General features: G+C 35.5%; 1 protein-coding gene across 2 annotated transcripts in view; it reads left to right on the forward strand.

Moving 5' to 3' along the window:
• Dscam3 (Down syndrome cell adhesion molecule 3) overlaps window positions 1–15,252 on the forward strand; it is a 129,101-nt gene that overhangs the window by 53,320 nt on the left and 60,529 nt on the right. For both annotated transcript variants that reach the window (XM_017614109.1, XM_017614110.1), the window contains exons 4-5: window positions 5,944–6,086; window positions 14,556–14,717. In XM_017614109.1, the coding sequence (XP_017469598.1) occupies window positions 5,944–6,086; window positions 14,556–14,717 (305 nt within the window). The remainder of the gene's footprint in view (window positions 1–5,943; window positions 6,087–14,555; window positions 14,718–15,252) is intronic.

Raw genomic sequence — 15,252 nt, forward strand, 5'->3', positions numbered from 1 at the left:
GCGACTGCAGCGCATTATTTTAAGCTTACAAACTAGTTTGCGCCATCAAAAGCTGGCAATAAATAAAACAATTAAGCCAAAATGTGAGTATATATGTAGGTACTAAAAATAAAATAGAAAATAACCGAAATAATTTGAACGGGAAAAAATTTCTTTCCGGAGTTATGGATTACTAAACAGTAAAGGAGGTAATTTTTAATGAACTTTTAAGGTCTTCTGCCTTCAAAATTTGATGTTTTAACTCATATTATCAGCTATGAAATACATATTTATATATATTCATACATATATCAACAGAATTGGGTGTAATAGCACTCACATCTTGAAGAGAATAAAGCCTTACAACCAAACTTGCCACTGTAGAAAGAGTGCAAAGGGCGCCAGAACCACCTTTATTCCATACAAATCGCCAAAACCTAATGTGATTAACCCTTATTATCTTAAAAAAAAAAAACAATAATATATCCCTAGTCCTCAAAAAATCTTACTGAGACGAGGACTTAGCGAGAGCAGGGAAACCGCAACAATCACCTTCGTCTTACCTAGCGATCAGGCTCAGTTCCTCACTCCAAAAATGAGCAGCCAACCTTATAAACCACGAAAACCTACTGAGGCTGCCATTCATAGTCTGACTTCAAAAATGGATAAGGCTTTGGAGTCCAAAAGCATAGTCCTTTTGCCAACAGGTTTTACAAAATGGATGCTGTCGATGCTAAAAACAAAAAAAAAAAAATCAGTAAAGAGCTAGAAGCTGTGCTAGAAAACTGACAGTTCCTATGCCCATAGCAAGTAAGTATATGCCTGGGTTATAATGCACGGGGCAGAAAGTAACAAATCGTAAGGAATTGTGATTTTGGATCTCCCGTTTACTACGTTCCGCCCTGTGCATTGTAACCATTCGCCCTCATTTCACACCCAATATATAGTTAAGTGCCAGTTCACTCCGTCCCCTTACTTCCATTATAACCCAGGCAATAGACGTGGGGTTACGCAATCAAATGGGTATTCAATTTCATCTGCATTCATTCATTGAGTGACATTTCATGTATCAACTTGTATGTTTTGCGAAAATATACACATACTAGGAATATTAATCCCGGGATACCGGCCGTTTTAAGGATATTCGGGATTTGTAATTAGCACTAATGGTAATAATAGAAAATCCTTTTTTTGACCAGTATTGGTTATATTTCTTTTTTTATTTAGTAGTTATTAATTTTCATAAATGTCAAGCTCATTATACACACACCAATGCGCGATAGTAAATTTTAAACACCATTTTATTAATTTTAATTAATTTTAAACCATAGGCCGAATATAGTAAAATTGCGTTTTTAAATAGTTATTCCCTCTGACGTCAGTAATTACAAAATGATTTAAAAAATTCAGCGAAATGTGCTTACTGAACATATGGCTATCAAATTAAAGAGGAAACCTTGTAGAATTTAAACAGATTCGAGTTTTTGGTGCAGAGGGATTGGTAAGTATTGAAAATGTTCTTTTAAAACTTCATTCTTGAAATTTCGCTTTGAAAAAATTATTTGTTTTTGAAAAAATTTATGTTAAGGACTTACATAAACTCGATTAAATCCTCGAATCTCGTCCTTCTAACTTTTTCGGCTTAGAAAATACCATTCGTCCTTGTGAATCCAAAAAATTTCAAATGTTTTTAAATTCTAAGGAAATATCCTCTTACATTTAGTACCCAAATTTACACCCGAGCGCACTTGTGCACAAGGGTATATNTTTGTTCACATAACGGTTGTTTGTAACAGCCAAAACGAATCGAGATAGATATAGACAAATGTATACATATATGCTCAGAATGAATAGGGAAGTCGATTAAGCCATGTCTGTCTGTCCGTTCGTCTGTCCGTCCATCCGCGAACACGATACATCGAGCAAAAATAGAGATATCTCAACGAAATTTGGTATGTAGGTTTCCGCTAATCCAAGGTAGGTTGTTATTAAAAATGGGCGAAATCGCACTGTCCACTTCCCATATAACGGTAATTTCCAGAAATACGAAAACTGCGATATTTTAGTAACTACTGAAGATAATTCACTCAAAATTGATATTTACAATAATTTTTAGACGAAAAATAAGAATATTATAAATTTTTGGAAAATGGGCGTAGCCACGCCCACTTATGGTTACATGTGTATATCTTGGTAACCGCTGCACCAATTTCTTCCAAACTTGGCACAGTTGTTGGCCTTGGTACAGCATAAAAAACCGCCGAAACTTTTTAAAATCGGACAATAACCACGCCCACATCCCATATAACGGTAATTTAGAGAAATACAAAATCTTCGATAAATCATTAAATATTGAAGCTAATTTATTCAAAATTGATGCTTGCAACAATTCTTTACCAAGAAATACGTTTATGGTAAAATTTTGGAAAATGGGCGTGGCACCGCCCACTTATGATGACATATATCACGGTACCCTGAAAACAATTTCAAGCCTCAAGTTGTNAAATTTTTGGAAAATGGGCGTAGCCACGCCCACTTATGGTTACATGTGTATATCTTGGTAACCGCTGTACCAATTTCTTCCGAACTTGGCACAGTTGTTGGCCTTGGTATAACATACGAAATGGCCGAAATTTTTTAAAATCGGATAATAACTACGCCCACATCCCATATAACGGTTATTTAGAGAAATACAAAATCTTCGATAAATCAGTAAATATTTAAGCTAATTTATTCAAAATTGATGCTTGTAACAATTCTTTACCAAGAAATACGTTGATGATAAAATTTTGGAAAATGGGCGTGGCACCGCCCACTTATGATGACATATATCACGGTACCCTGAAAACAATTTCAAGCCTCAAGTTGTTTCCCTTCGCCGATTCTTGTTGCTACTATTTCGGGGGACCTCACTGAACATTTTCCAAAAAAAAAAAAAGAGCAAAATCCGTTAGGCGCTTTTTTTCTATGGTAACTTTTACTAATTCAGATATTACAGAGGCCAACAAAAATTGGAAAAAATTTGGTTTCCTAAAATGTTAAAGCTGTTTTTGATAGACTTCTTTGTGCTGATTACGAATCTGTAAAAAAAAAACGTGGTCAAAGTATCAAAAAATCGCGTTTTTCGCAATATTTGAGAAGCCTTAGCAAAAAAACAAAAGGGGATAGAACCTTCCACTTGGGCTTAAATTAAAGCTAGAACTACTAGGCTACTATCCCTTTAAAAATACCATTCGTGCGCCTTGACTTGATGGTCACTTATAGTCATTTATTGAACAATAAACTTCGCCAAAATCAGTTTTTGCTATTAAACAAAATATGAGTTGAAGTGATTTTAGGTAACGTGAATTAAGGTGAGTTGCGCCGCATTTGGGTGAGGTGAAGTGGGTTGAGGTAAGGTAAATTTAGGTTGGTGTAGGGTAACTTTTCACTCCAAGCTAGCCATATTTAAAAATACAAATTGATATGCCACAATTCATAAATATGTGTACTAGGGTGTTTTTTTGCTCTATTGTTTTTATTCACTCCTACCTGAAAATTTGAACCCTTAATATTAACATTAAATACTCGCTCTGTAGCTCTTGTTATTTTCGAGATAGGGGTAAAAGACCGAGAATTTCATGAAAAAATTGTGCTTAGTGACCTGTACTACCTCGCTGGCGGGGGTTAGGATTACACCACAATGAGTACTTTTGTAGAGCATTCAGCTGCAGACTTTTGAAGAAAAAAAAGCTCAAAGCTTACGTATATTTTATATGGTAAATCTTTGCACACCTTGGGCGAGTACTTAATGTTAATATTAAGGTTTGCAATTTTCAAGGAGTTTTTTTTAGGTGTTTTCCACAACATTTCGAGGTAGCACTGAAAAAAATAGTTGCAAAAAAAGGACCCTAATGTATACACATACAAATGTACGTTCAATTGTTTGCACATTTTTAGTTTCGATATGCATTGCCATTCGCGTAGCGTGATCGTAATTTGTGGAAAGCGCAACGCGTTGGAAAAAAAAAAAATGTGGTTGACGTTTGATGTTTTCCATGTAATTCGTTATTCATTTCACTAATAATTTAATTCAAAAGAAAAACGCTTGCAACTACAAACGTTCGCAAGTTTAAATGCTTGCATATATGTATGGACAATCATGCATATAAATTGTGATTTTAAAAATTTTGCAACGCAATTTAACAAATTGTTTACAGAGAATTCGGTCACTCTTTGAATTCAGTTGAATTCGATGTCATGCTTTCAATTAAATAAATACTTAATATAAATCCGATTAAGCGTGAAATGGTTCTTTAATTTGAAATATCACGAATGTTATTCTATTTAAATATAATGAAAGAAAATATTTGCGAAAATATTTTTTTTTTTTGTGGTCTTACATCGGTTACTGGTCGCCGTGCATTTTTTACAGAAGTTAGCAGATACCTTAACTTTCGGGTAAAATTTTCGACAGTTTTTCCCATACTTCTGCTCTAAGCACACTTTTCTGAATTTTTAAAATCATTTTTGAATTACTGACGTCAGAGTGAAAAAATAAAAACGCAATTTTACTATATTTGGCCCATGGTTTCGCGAATATATTGATATTTGTGTTTCAAATTTACTATCGCGCGGTATTAAATGTATAATGTGAAATAAATTTATAAAAAAATATTAATTATTAAATAAAAAAATAAATATAGCCAATAATGTTCAAGAAAAGGAGTTTCCATTGCCATCAGTGCAAATTGTAAATCCCGAAAATCCCGGAATTATTTGCAAGAATAATGGGTTTTTAGGACCTTAAAAAGGCCGGGAACCCGGGATTAACATTCTTAGCTGCTTCCCATGTATTTTGTTGTGTGTTTGCAAGGGCTTTGCGGGATTTCGAGAATACCCCTAATGTTTCGGGCCAAAAATTCGAAATCTCGAAGTACGCTGATCAGAAGTTATCTCCGAAATATAGATCCCAAACTTTGGCTAGCTGTCATTAGATAAGCCTTGAAGGGGTCAAAGAGTAGCTTACCCGAAAGTCTCTTTACCTGTTTTTCATACACTCATTCAAGGCTCTTGCATAAATGCCAATGGCGATCCACGCAAATATTTTGTGTCACAGCAACTAAAGCAGCCTTGGAGTGTTGCAGGTTTACTTTGATGCGCCGTATTACCATATTTATATTTTTTTTTGTTTGAGCTCCAAATACTAAGTTTTTTTACTTCACTATTCCACTTAATGATAATGGCGGCCACACTATAACTCGACATGGTTTAGCATATGATATTTAATATTATTGCCCATATGATAATATTCCCTATTTTTATGCATTACGGTTTATGGATTTGTACTGCTTAACTCTGCATATTTAAAAATATATTTAAATGACTATACATACTTGTATGTTTACATCTGCTCAAGTGTTTACAACGATAATGAGAATATTTCCTGGCGCTTGCCTTTGCCACTTTTATGTGCATTTCCGCATATTCGTATATGTACGAGTACATTATACCGGAGCAGAACAAAGAAGTTCGCCGCACATCCCTGAGTATAAAGTATTTTTGCAAGGCAATTTCGAAAACAGATTTTTTTCGGCAGAACGTAGGCGTTGCGAGGTCGCCTTATTACATTTTTCGCCATATCGTCGGCATATACTGTTGCTACCGCGAGTATGTAATTTTTGTGTACCAAAATTCATTGACCTTAAGCCCCCCCTAATGCCAGTAGATTAAAGCTCTCCAAAAATCGTAAAACTTTTCTAAGTAAATATTTCGATTATTCTATTCAAATGTCTTTGCTAAAATACTTTAGACTCCGCGGTATACGGCGAACTTTTTTTTTGTTTGCTTGTAAGGTGGTACGGTCTAATGTACTTACAATTTGTAATATTTACTTACTAAAATGCAAAAAACTATGCATGAACATTTTACTACATTTTAAATTTGTTTTGAGTTTGTTGTTATTTTTGTTGTTTTATCTTGCAGGAAAATTACTGGCAATGGCACATTGTATTTCCCACCGTTTTTGGCGCAATACTATCGCACAGATGTGCATGAGGCGGCGTATCGCTGTCGGGCTGCCAACGAAGCTGGCACTGTGCTGAGCCGGAATGTACAGGTGCAAGCAGGTGAGTGAAAATTCTGACATATGTACATATGTACGCTTACTTATGCGCAAAGGCATTTACAAATGCACACAGAATCGTATGAAAAGTAGTACATATCCTGCTTATACTTAAATAGTTTTTGTGAGTCTGTAACGAAATTGTGGCAAATGCAATGACAGGCACATACAGCATTTCCAGACAGCGAAGTGGAGCTTGCACACGGATACAGTTGGGTAAATAAGAATGCAACAAAATATCGATAATGCGCATACACGTACAGTTGGTAACAGCTTTTCGGTACTAAATATAACCTTAAAGTCGACTGTAAAGGCAGTGTCACACGATCGCGTAAATGCACAATTTTTGAATACAAGTTCACTATATTGCACCGATCGTGCGACTACGAAAACAATTGTCGTGTTTTTATTTTGTACTAATAGTAAAATAAAAAAAATGTACAAATCTGTACAGATGCCGCAATCGTGTGGCACTGCCTTAAGCGAAAAAGCAGACTACGTATACGCTCAATATATAAAAATATGTGGTGCAGACTTAGAAATGTTGTGGGATTATATTTTTAAATCCAGACAACTGCACGTTGCCATTTGAATGAAAAAACGCTCCTAAATCTCGTATTTTTTCCAGTTTATAATTCTGGATCGCTCTGCATAAAAATAGTTTAAGATAACCTGGTTTGTCACAATAACAAATTATTTTCTCGCCGTCTCTCTTTGTACTATTTCAGTCAAAGTAAATCAATAGCACATTTCTCAATAGAACTCTCTTTTATATTTGTAGATCCTCTTTCCAAATATTCAAAACCTAAATACATAGGGAGTACTAGATTGATTTTATTCACAGTGCTTACGTTGAAAACTTCATTTTACTATGTACTGTATGGTCTTATAAACATTATGCAGCACTCTATGTAGCCGTGGCACATTGTCCCAGTAGAATTTGTTTTTGGGTTTCCTCTACTTGTTTTGCCAAGACGAAGTCTTCCCCCTTTTCTTTAAACAGAAGTGTACTGGCTCAGCGAACGATTTTTATGCCCCCTTATCATATCATCTCCTTTAAAAATAATGTGTTTCGAAACCCAGAAACCCCAAATCCGATTGGCCAGAATCATAGTGTTAAGCTTATAAAGGCAATCCATCTGCGCATCTTTCTATGTATAGTGTATGTTTTTACACAAATCTTTCCTATAAGCTCCGAGTATCTCATCCTCGGTACAAATATGCCTATACCAGTACCTACTAAGTTATTTTTTTGTAGTGTGACGCAAGTTTACAAAACATTATTTGCGGTAGGTCCAAGTGCGAATCTCGCTACGAAGCAGCTGGCAAGAAAAATGTTTCCACGGTAGAACGCTGAACTTACCAGACTTGATTAAAGGGCTAGTAGACTACAGAATAGGGCAATGAGAATCTCAACAAGGAGGATTAGTGATGAGCTTTGCACACTGCAGGAATTTGTGTTCATAGAAATGAACTGGTTGATGCCGAACCGAAGCAAATTTTACGCTAAGAGTAACGCGAGTAGTCGGATACATCAAGGATCTCAACAATAAAGCTCATGACAGCCGTTGGTGTAGTACTTGACTTGAAAAACAACCAAGTTTTTCATGAAATTCCTGTTCAGAGAGACAGGAGTAGAGCCACGAGCACTGACAGGACCGAATACGGGTTACAATCCATGGGCAGGACATATGGCCACCATAGGTTTCATCGACGCTCCGCGAAGTTGTATACATCTTGCTTGAAAGATGAGGATCGTATGGATAGCTTTCCTTGTCGCTATGCACATTTTTGGGTCTAGTTTATTAAGAATTGACGAGCTATATGCCCTGTACCTTGAAAAACTGCTTAGATTCATAAAATAGTATGGTAAGTTTTCAGAGGAGACCCACCTCACCGGTGGTTAATTCCTCTCGGGATGTCTTAGGTACAATGCGACATTTTTCCCCGAGAGCTCAGAAAAACCACTTTTTGGATTTTTCGGCCATCTAAAATGCCATTCCTTTCCAAGTTAAGTTTTGAACCTTTCTGTAAAGTTGAAATTTGGATGTATGGTAGCCGTCGGTACTTATTCAATTTAAGGGTACCGCTTTGTTAGAATATCGTTTTTCTTTTTGTGATGCAGAATCCTTTTGCTCAGTTTTTGGCACCAAGTATCCTTAGGCAAGCCCCCTTCGCCCGAGTTCGGGTATAAATATGAACAGGAATAAGAAGAACTTTGAAGGCTACTGTTTGAGAAGTTTTTTTTTCAGACTTTGCATGAGTATTTGGGTGAAGTCCCTCTAAGTCGAGTAGTTCTATCTACCTGTATTGATCCACCTCAGTATGGTTGGGAGCAAACTTACCTTTTTCCAGCCATAGATCTTTCCTCCGTGTATATATTTACGTAGAGAAAATTTGGTTCCAACATGACGCCTAGAAATTAAACTATTTCTTGATATATAACATATTACCTTGTGAGTGATACCACAGCGATTATTGCAGAATTCGGACCCACCACCCAGGAACATCATTTTCAAGGTTAACTGAATTCGTTAGCTTTTGAAGCAGTTCGTCTTAATATATGTTCCAAGCAACCAGTTCGGCACCTGTTGTATGTCCGCTGCTTGAAAAAAAAAAATGCAGAATTTTTTCTCGTCTACAACAGCGAAATATTTGTGAGTAATTTAGTGAAAACTGCATTTGCCATATTGATTTTTCTCTTCAACAAATATACACTGCTGGCATAAAAGCGTTGTTGCATTTGCTTCTCACATACACATTTGCAAAAATATATGTATGTATATAGCGTTTATATATGTACATACAAATCCTCTGGCAATTTGAGTGTTTTACTTTTTGAGCTTTCATTTTTTCATTCATGGGCATGCACCTACAGGCACGCATGTGTTAGTCCTCGCAATATACTCACACAGCAGCTCATGTCTGCCACCAATGCGAAATTGACTAATAACACTGTTAGTTTGCTCTTGGTTGGTTAATGTGTCTTTGTCGTGTGTGGGTGGGTGTTCGCATATTGCAAGTAGCTTAAAAATTACTTTGGTTCAGTTAGTTGATGGAAATTTATCGCTTTTTTATGGCTTTGTTTTTGCTAGGGAATTTTTCTTGATGCACATTTGCGAAAATTTGTATGCTTGATGCATCACTTTGTCTTGCGATGGCATGTGGAATCATTTTCTTTGTATATTTTCAAATATACTCCGAAAGCGGTCTTTCTGCATTGCAAATTTACTTACGTTTGTTTGTGTTTTTATTCTTCTCATTGAAATATTGTGCTGATGTTTAGTCTTGATTTGGTAATACCGAATACTATAACTACTTTGCGAAGTTGCGCCAATTGTTAATAGCGAGTGATGATATTTCCTTCTGCAATTTGTGCTCCCCACTTGATCCTTCCCATTGTGTTCACTACCTATGGAAGCCGAGTCGAAGGATCTTTTCACCGAAGCATCATCATTCATATGCATGGCATGTACTTTATTTTATCTTTGAATAGTTTTTTGGCGGGAACAGGCCTTCTCGTTTTTGCTCGACATCGGCGACGCCTCTCAGAGAGCTATGCCTTTACATCGTGTAAACGGGGTGATTAAAAAACGAGCTTTGATTGAGATAATATTGATATGTGAACATACTTTAAGATTGAGATTTAGCTAAATATTAAGGTTAAAGCTAAGATTAAGATAAGATTAAGATTAGAATTAGGATTAAGGTTAAGCTCAAGATTAGAATTAAGATTAAGGTTGAGATTAAGATAGCGATTAAAATTACGATTAAGATTAAGCCGAAGATTAAGATTAGTCTAACGATTAAGAGTTAGTTTTGGCTTAATATTAAGATTAAGAATAAGATTATGATTAAGATTAAGATTAAGGTTAAGATAAATATTGTGATTAACATTAAGATTAAGGCTAAAATTAAGATCAAGTTTAAAATTAAGATTATTTTAGGGTTAAGATTAATATTAAGATTAGGATTAAGATTAAAATTATGCTAATGAATAAGTGTAAGCTGAATATTAAGGTTAAGATTGAAATTTGGATAAGATTGGATTATGATGGAAATAAAATAAGAGTAGTATTAAGATTAATATTGAGTTTAGGTTAAATTAAGTTAAATTAAAGTTAAGATTAAGAATAAGATCAAAATTAATACTAGATTAAGATTAAGATTAAGGTTAAATTAGGTAGAATAAATTTAGTTGAGAGCAACAATCTCCTTGAGCTAACTGCCTTAACTAATTGCTTTCAACGAAGTTGGTCGGCAGACAACTTTTAATTAAACTAATTGCTTCATGTAAACTTCGCATCAGCTCGTGATCCTAGGCGCTGCATAAAAAGAGTAGCTCAGCGTCACCCTATATCACTTTCACATTCTCTCTCCTTACCACCAACTCGTAAGCTCCCATTAATGACTTTAAAGCTGTTAAGTAACTAGTGTTATATAAAATGCCCACCTTCAGCAAAAAATGTAAATAAGTTTGTGTACAAAACAAGTAATTGAAAAGAGCTAAATTGTGGTACAAGTAAACTTTGAGAAATTCCGATACATGACTAGGCTCAATCAAACCGTACGACCAATGGACTGCTATTTAGAAATGAAAAGCAAACGAAATCAAGGAAATCAATTTTTGTGATTTTTGAGCAAAATCCGCTGATCAGGTTGTAGACATTTGTAAGTAAACAAAAGAATGCAGACGACATCAAAGTCCCACCGACAAGACAGGACATCCCACTATGTTCGCTGTCAAATGGCAGAGCAAAGCAAAACAAGCTGTTACAGTTTAACGCTGTGTCTGACAGTGGCAGTTCTCTAAGCCCCACTTTGGCGAGTGTTAATCTGCAAATGTTCGCTGTTGCTGCTGTCACCTTTCTTTGCTCCTTTGAGTCAGCAACGAAGTTGACATCAAAGCCGCGTGAAAAATAATCATTTCATCATGGTATAGCTACGGGCAAAATTAATCAAGATTCTCGCGCGCTGCAGTCGTTATCAAATGAGGTTGCCATTGTCAACAGCAATGAGACTCTATACTACTTATATATAAACGCTAAAAGGCGTAAGCGCAGATTACAAATAGAGCATAATGATCCAATACAAATATGTATGCTTACATATGTAACTACTGTTGAGCGCACAAAATATAGTTCTTCAACAAATAGAAGTATTTATGTATGTGCATACATAGCTGATGGCATTCACAGAGCATTTACGGTCATTTATCACGCGCAATGTGTGATAAACAAAAAACGCACACAAAAACAATTAAATTCCATAAATTACCGCCAGCATTTTTTCGCATTTTTTTTTGGATTGACCCGTAAATACTGGTAAATACTCTGATATTTACTAAATGCAAATATGTATATGTATGTATACAATACTTTTATGTTTATTCCTTTTGCCATTTGTCACAAGTTTTTATTTTGGCTTTCTGCATTCCCACGTCAATTTTAATTTACTGACGAAAAATCTGCTGATAGTCATACTTCATTTATTTGACTTTCATTGACCGCAAACACAAAAAGTAAAGTGTGGCCGAAAGAGTGGCGAAAAAATTCGGGCTTTCGGTTTGTGTGAAATTTCCGGTTATAAAATGAAGCTACCTATCTACATATGTATGTATGTATGATTGTGTATAAAAAGCTGCCATTTGCTTAAATGTTGTAGTCAGTCATTTTTGTTTTGCTGGGGGTAGTGTGAAGAGCGCACAACAGACAGCCGATCCGATCACATGTGATTCTCTTAAAAACTCATTCAATATTTATACTTTGCGCCTCATACCGTACCTATGGATCGCATTTAAATTCCACATTTGCTCAACTGGTAATTTATTTGCGATGCTTTTCATGTCGTGTTAAAATCCACTTAAAAAATGCTATGAGAATCCACTAACATAAATGTTTATAAAAAAAACGAAATATTTTGTATTGCTGAATTTTTTTTTATTCAGTAAGAACATGTGTGCGTCTATCGTTAGTAAAAATAGTATTTGCACGGCGGATGTTAGCGACTCTCATTGGCATATCAATGCAATAAATTCACAAAAAATAGGTAAAACTTTGTGTGAATTTTATGATGGGTCGAAAAAGGGAGGCTCCTCTCTCTATCAGTTTGTGCGATTACATTCACATAATACGAATATTGATGAGACCCATTAACACATAGGCGAACATACTAAAATTTTTGAGGGTACACTTCTCCAGCCTGTTGGATAGTAACAGCACTAAAACTCGTATAAAATATGAACCCAGTCGCCAGTCGATATCGACGAAGTCAACGCACCTTTACCCGACTATGATGAGGTAGAAGCATGATCCCGCCACAACAAAGGATGATCCGGCGACAGCTTTCTTAATATGGCATTTAGAGTCTTACCGAACGTTTTGTTTGAATTGTGAACCCCACCGTCAACGTGCCGATTAGACCATAACAATGTGACTTAAGAATTTGCAAATCTAACAAAGGCTGGCAAGGCCCGGAGAATATCGTCACGTACCATCTCTTTGTTTGGTCCAGAACTCGCATTTATGGCGCGAAGCCTGAAGCTGTTATATCTGCGAACATAATACAGCTGTGCTAAATGACATTGAGCCATCAACGCCGTCAGAATTGGGAAGGGCCCGTCGAGTCATTTGAGCTGTATAATTGAACCACGCTTAGCTAAAATTTTTTCCAAGAACCAGGCTTATGCCGGTGACATCGAAATGAAACGAGGGAATGGTTAAATAATTAATTGGGCATTATTACTGTAATTCTCCTGAAAAAAAAGAGTTTTCCGATCGAAAAATATTGCTTTTGAAGAATTCTATACCATTTCTACGAAAAGTTTTTTTCCCCCCATATAAAATACATGGAAAACTTCGAGCGCTTTGAGCGCCCTCTAAATATTTTTTTGATTTCAAAATAAAAAATAGGGATACATGTTTTTCGGTATAGAACAATGCTAGGTTATGAGAGCATAAAAATTCCGACTTTACTTTTTCAAATGTATTTTGGACCACCCTAATGCACACACATTAAGCGGCGACGAGCCAAGCGATCTGTACATAACAAGCTTTTTTAGAAGCATTTTGGAACTCAAACGAAGCATATTTGATTTTCTTTATAGTGCTAGCTGCGAAAAAATATTCAAATAACGAAACGAAAATATATTTTTGATAAATCTTTTGAAGCCACTTTGGACTGAAGTGGAATTTTGAGGAAAATTGGAAGCTCATAATGCATAGTAAAAATGACCACATACTTTGTATTTCATAATCATACAAAAAAAATATTTTTATCCCGATTATTCACTTTACGGATGATTTTTCATAACGAACGCGGTCATTTTAATATGCTCGTAGTTGAATTGAATATTTACCACTATACAGTACTTTCGTTGACGTTTATAGTAAGAGCAACTATGTTTCTGATTGATTTTAATATTTTTTTCCCCCTCAGTGTACAATTATATTTTTGTTATATTTATTGTAGAACATTTCAAGTTATTTATTCCGATAGGAAAAATTTTACGTTTTTTTTTGAAAGGTCTGAAGAAAAAACCCTAATTTGGGGAATGACTAGAGAACTTTTGTAAATGATTTATAGCATAGACAGGCGGCAAGGTTAATGAGGACTAACTCTAAAAAAATAAATTAACCTTTTCCAACAGAACATGTTAATGTACTTAAACGATTGTGGGAAAATGATCCTTAAAAAAAGATGAAATTGTATAGAAGCCTTAAATTTCAGTGAATAGAATTTTTTCACCAATTAGCTTAATTTACAAATAGTTACTGAAGTTCTTTGTTAATATAATTTTAAATTGTTAAATGAATTTATACTTCCCACTTTGTGCTTTGTGACCTTTCCTCTGATTTCCTGAATAATAAGGATTAAAATGTGTAGAGTTTTTTATGCATTCTGTCGCTTTTATTTAATTTCGATCCACTCAACCAAAATGAAATTACTACTGTCAGCACACAAACATACATACATATGTATGTAATTTTTTGCTATGCTAAAAAAGTGTCGAAAAGCATGAGCCATCAAAGTTTCCGCTGGTAGAAAATTCAATAGCGTACAATACCCTTCATTATCACTGTGCATAGTCATATAAAAAAGGACATACATACATAAATACATACGTATAAATGCCGCGCAGCTGTCGTGGTTTACAGTTTTTTTATGCAAAATACAATTTTTCTGTTTGTTTTCACCTGTTAGAATTTGCATTCGCTCATTCGCAACTACTACATAAAACCACACTAACACATATACTAACGTACTCCACGTACTCCAAAAACGTCCACTATTCTATAGACACACTGATACACATACACCCACACACAGATGAAGTAGCGCAATTATAACGCCATTCACCATTCAGAATTCACATTTTCCAATACCATTCCGATTCGGAATCATATTTTACGAGTATTTGTGTTGTTTTTCTTGCTCTCATTCTCGTTTGGGTTTTTTCTTTTATTGCTTACAGTTGTTCGCCGGCAGTTTCACGTGCACGTGGAAAACACCGAAGTCTATTTGGGAAATTCAGCGTTGATTAAGTGCGCCATTCCGGACTATGTGCGACCATATGTTAAGGTGTCCAGTTGGCATCGCGGCGAGGAGATATTACTGCCCGATTTATCCGATGTTGGTGAGTACTAACAGACAATGCACATACGTGTGCAAACATATACATATACAAACACATACAAACATGTGCGTGTATATACAAATACAATTTTATATGCCTTTTTTACTGCGATTTTTTAAACATTTTTTTCGTGTGTCATTGGCGCTACATCAGCTTTTCTTTTGCTTACCTTCGCTGTTTTTGGCGGAATTTTTATAATTTTTTTCGGTTGATCCATGTCGCACATAGTTTACTTCTGATGTACATAAAACAGTTGACACAGTTACACTTGGCACTATCAGTTGCATGTGTGCGTGTGTTTGTTTGCTTTTGTTACGAATGTGGAATAACCAACTATTCAACTGCTGGACTCCGCAAGTTTGCCAGCTGAATTGTTTGCTGAAGTCTCTGCTTCATACAGACAACCTCGGCAGTCAGTTGGCGAAATGTTGTCGCTTTTTTGAGCTCACAAAAACGCGCTGATGTCCTTAGTTGCTAGGTGCACGTTGGTAAAGATAAAGATAAAGATAAAGATAAAGATAAAGATAAAGATAAA

This window comes from Rhagoletis zephyria, unplaced genomic scaffold (assembly GCF_001687245.7).
Source record: "Rhagoletis zephyria isolate East Lansing unplaced genomic scaffold, Rhagoletis_zephyria_1.1 Rzeph_scaffold_00776, whole genome shotgun sequence".
NCBI lineage: Eukaryota > Metazoa > Arthropoda > Insecta > Diptera > Tephritidae > Rhagoletis > Rhagoletis zephyria.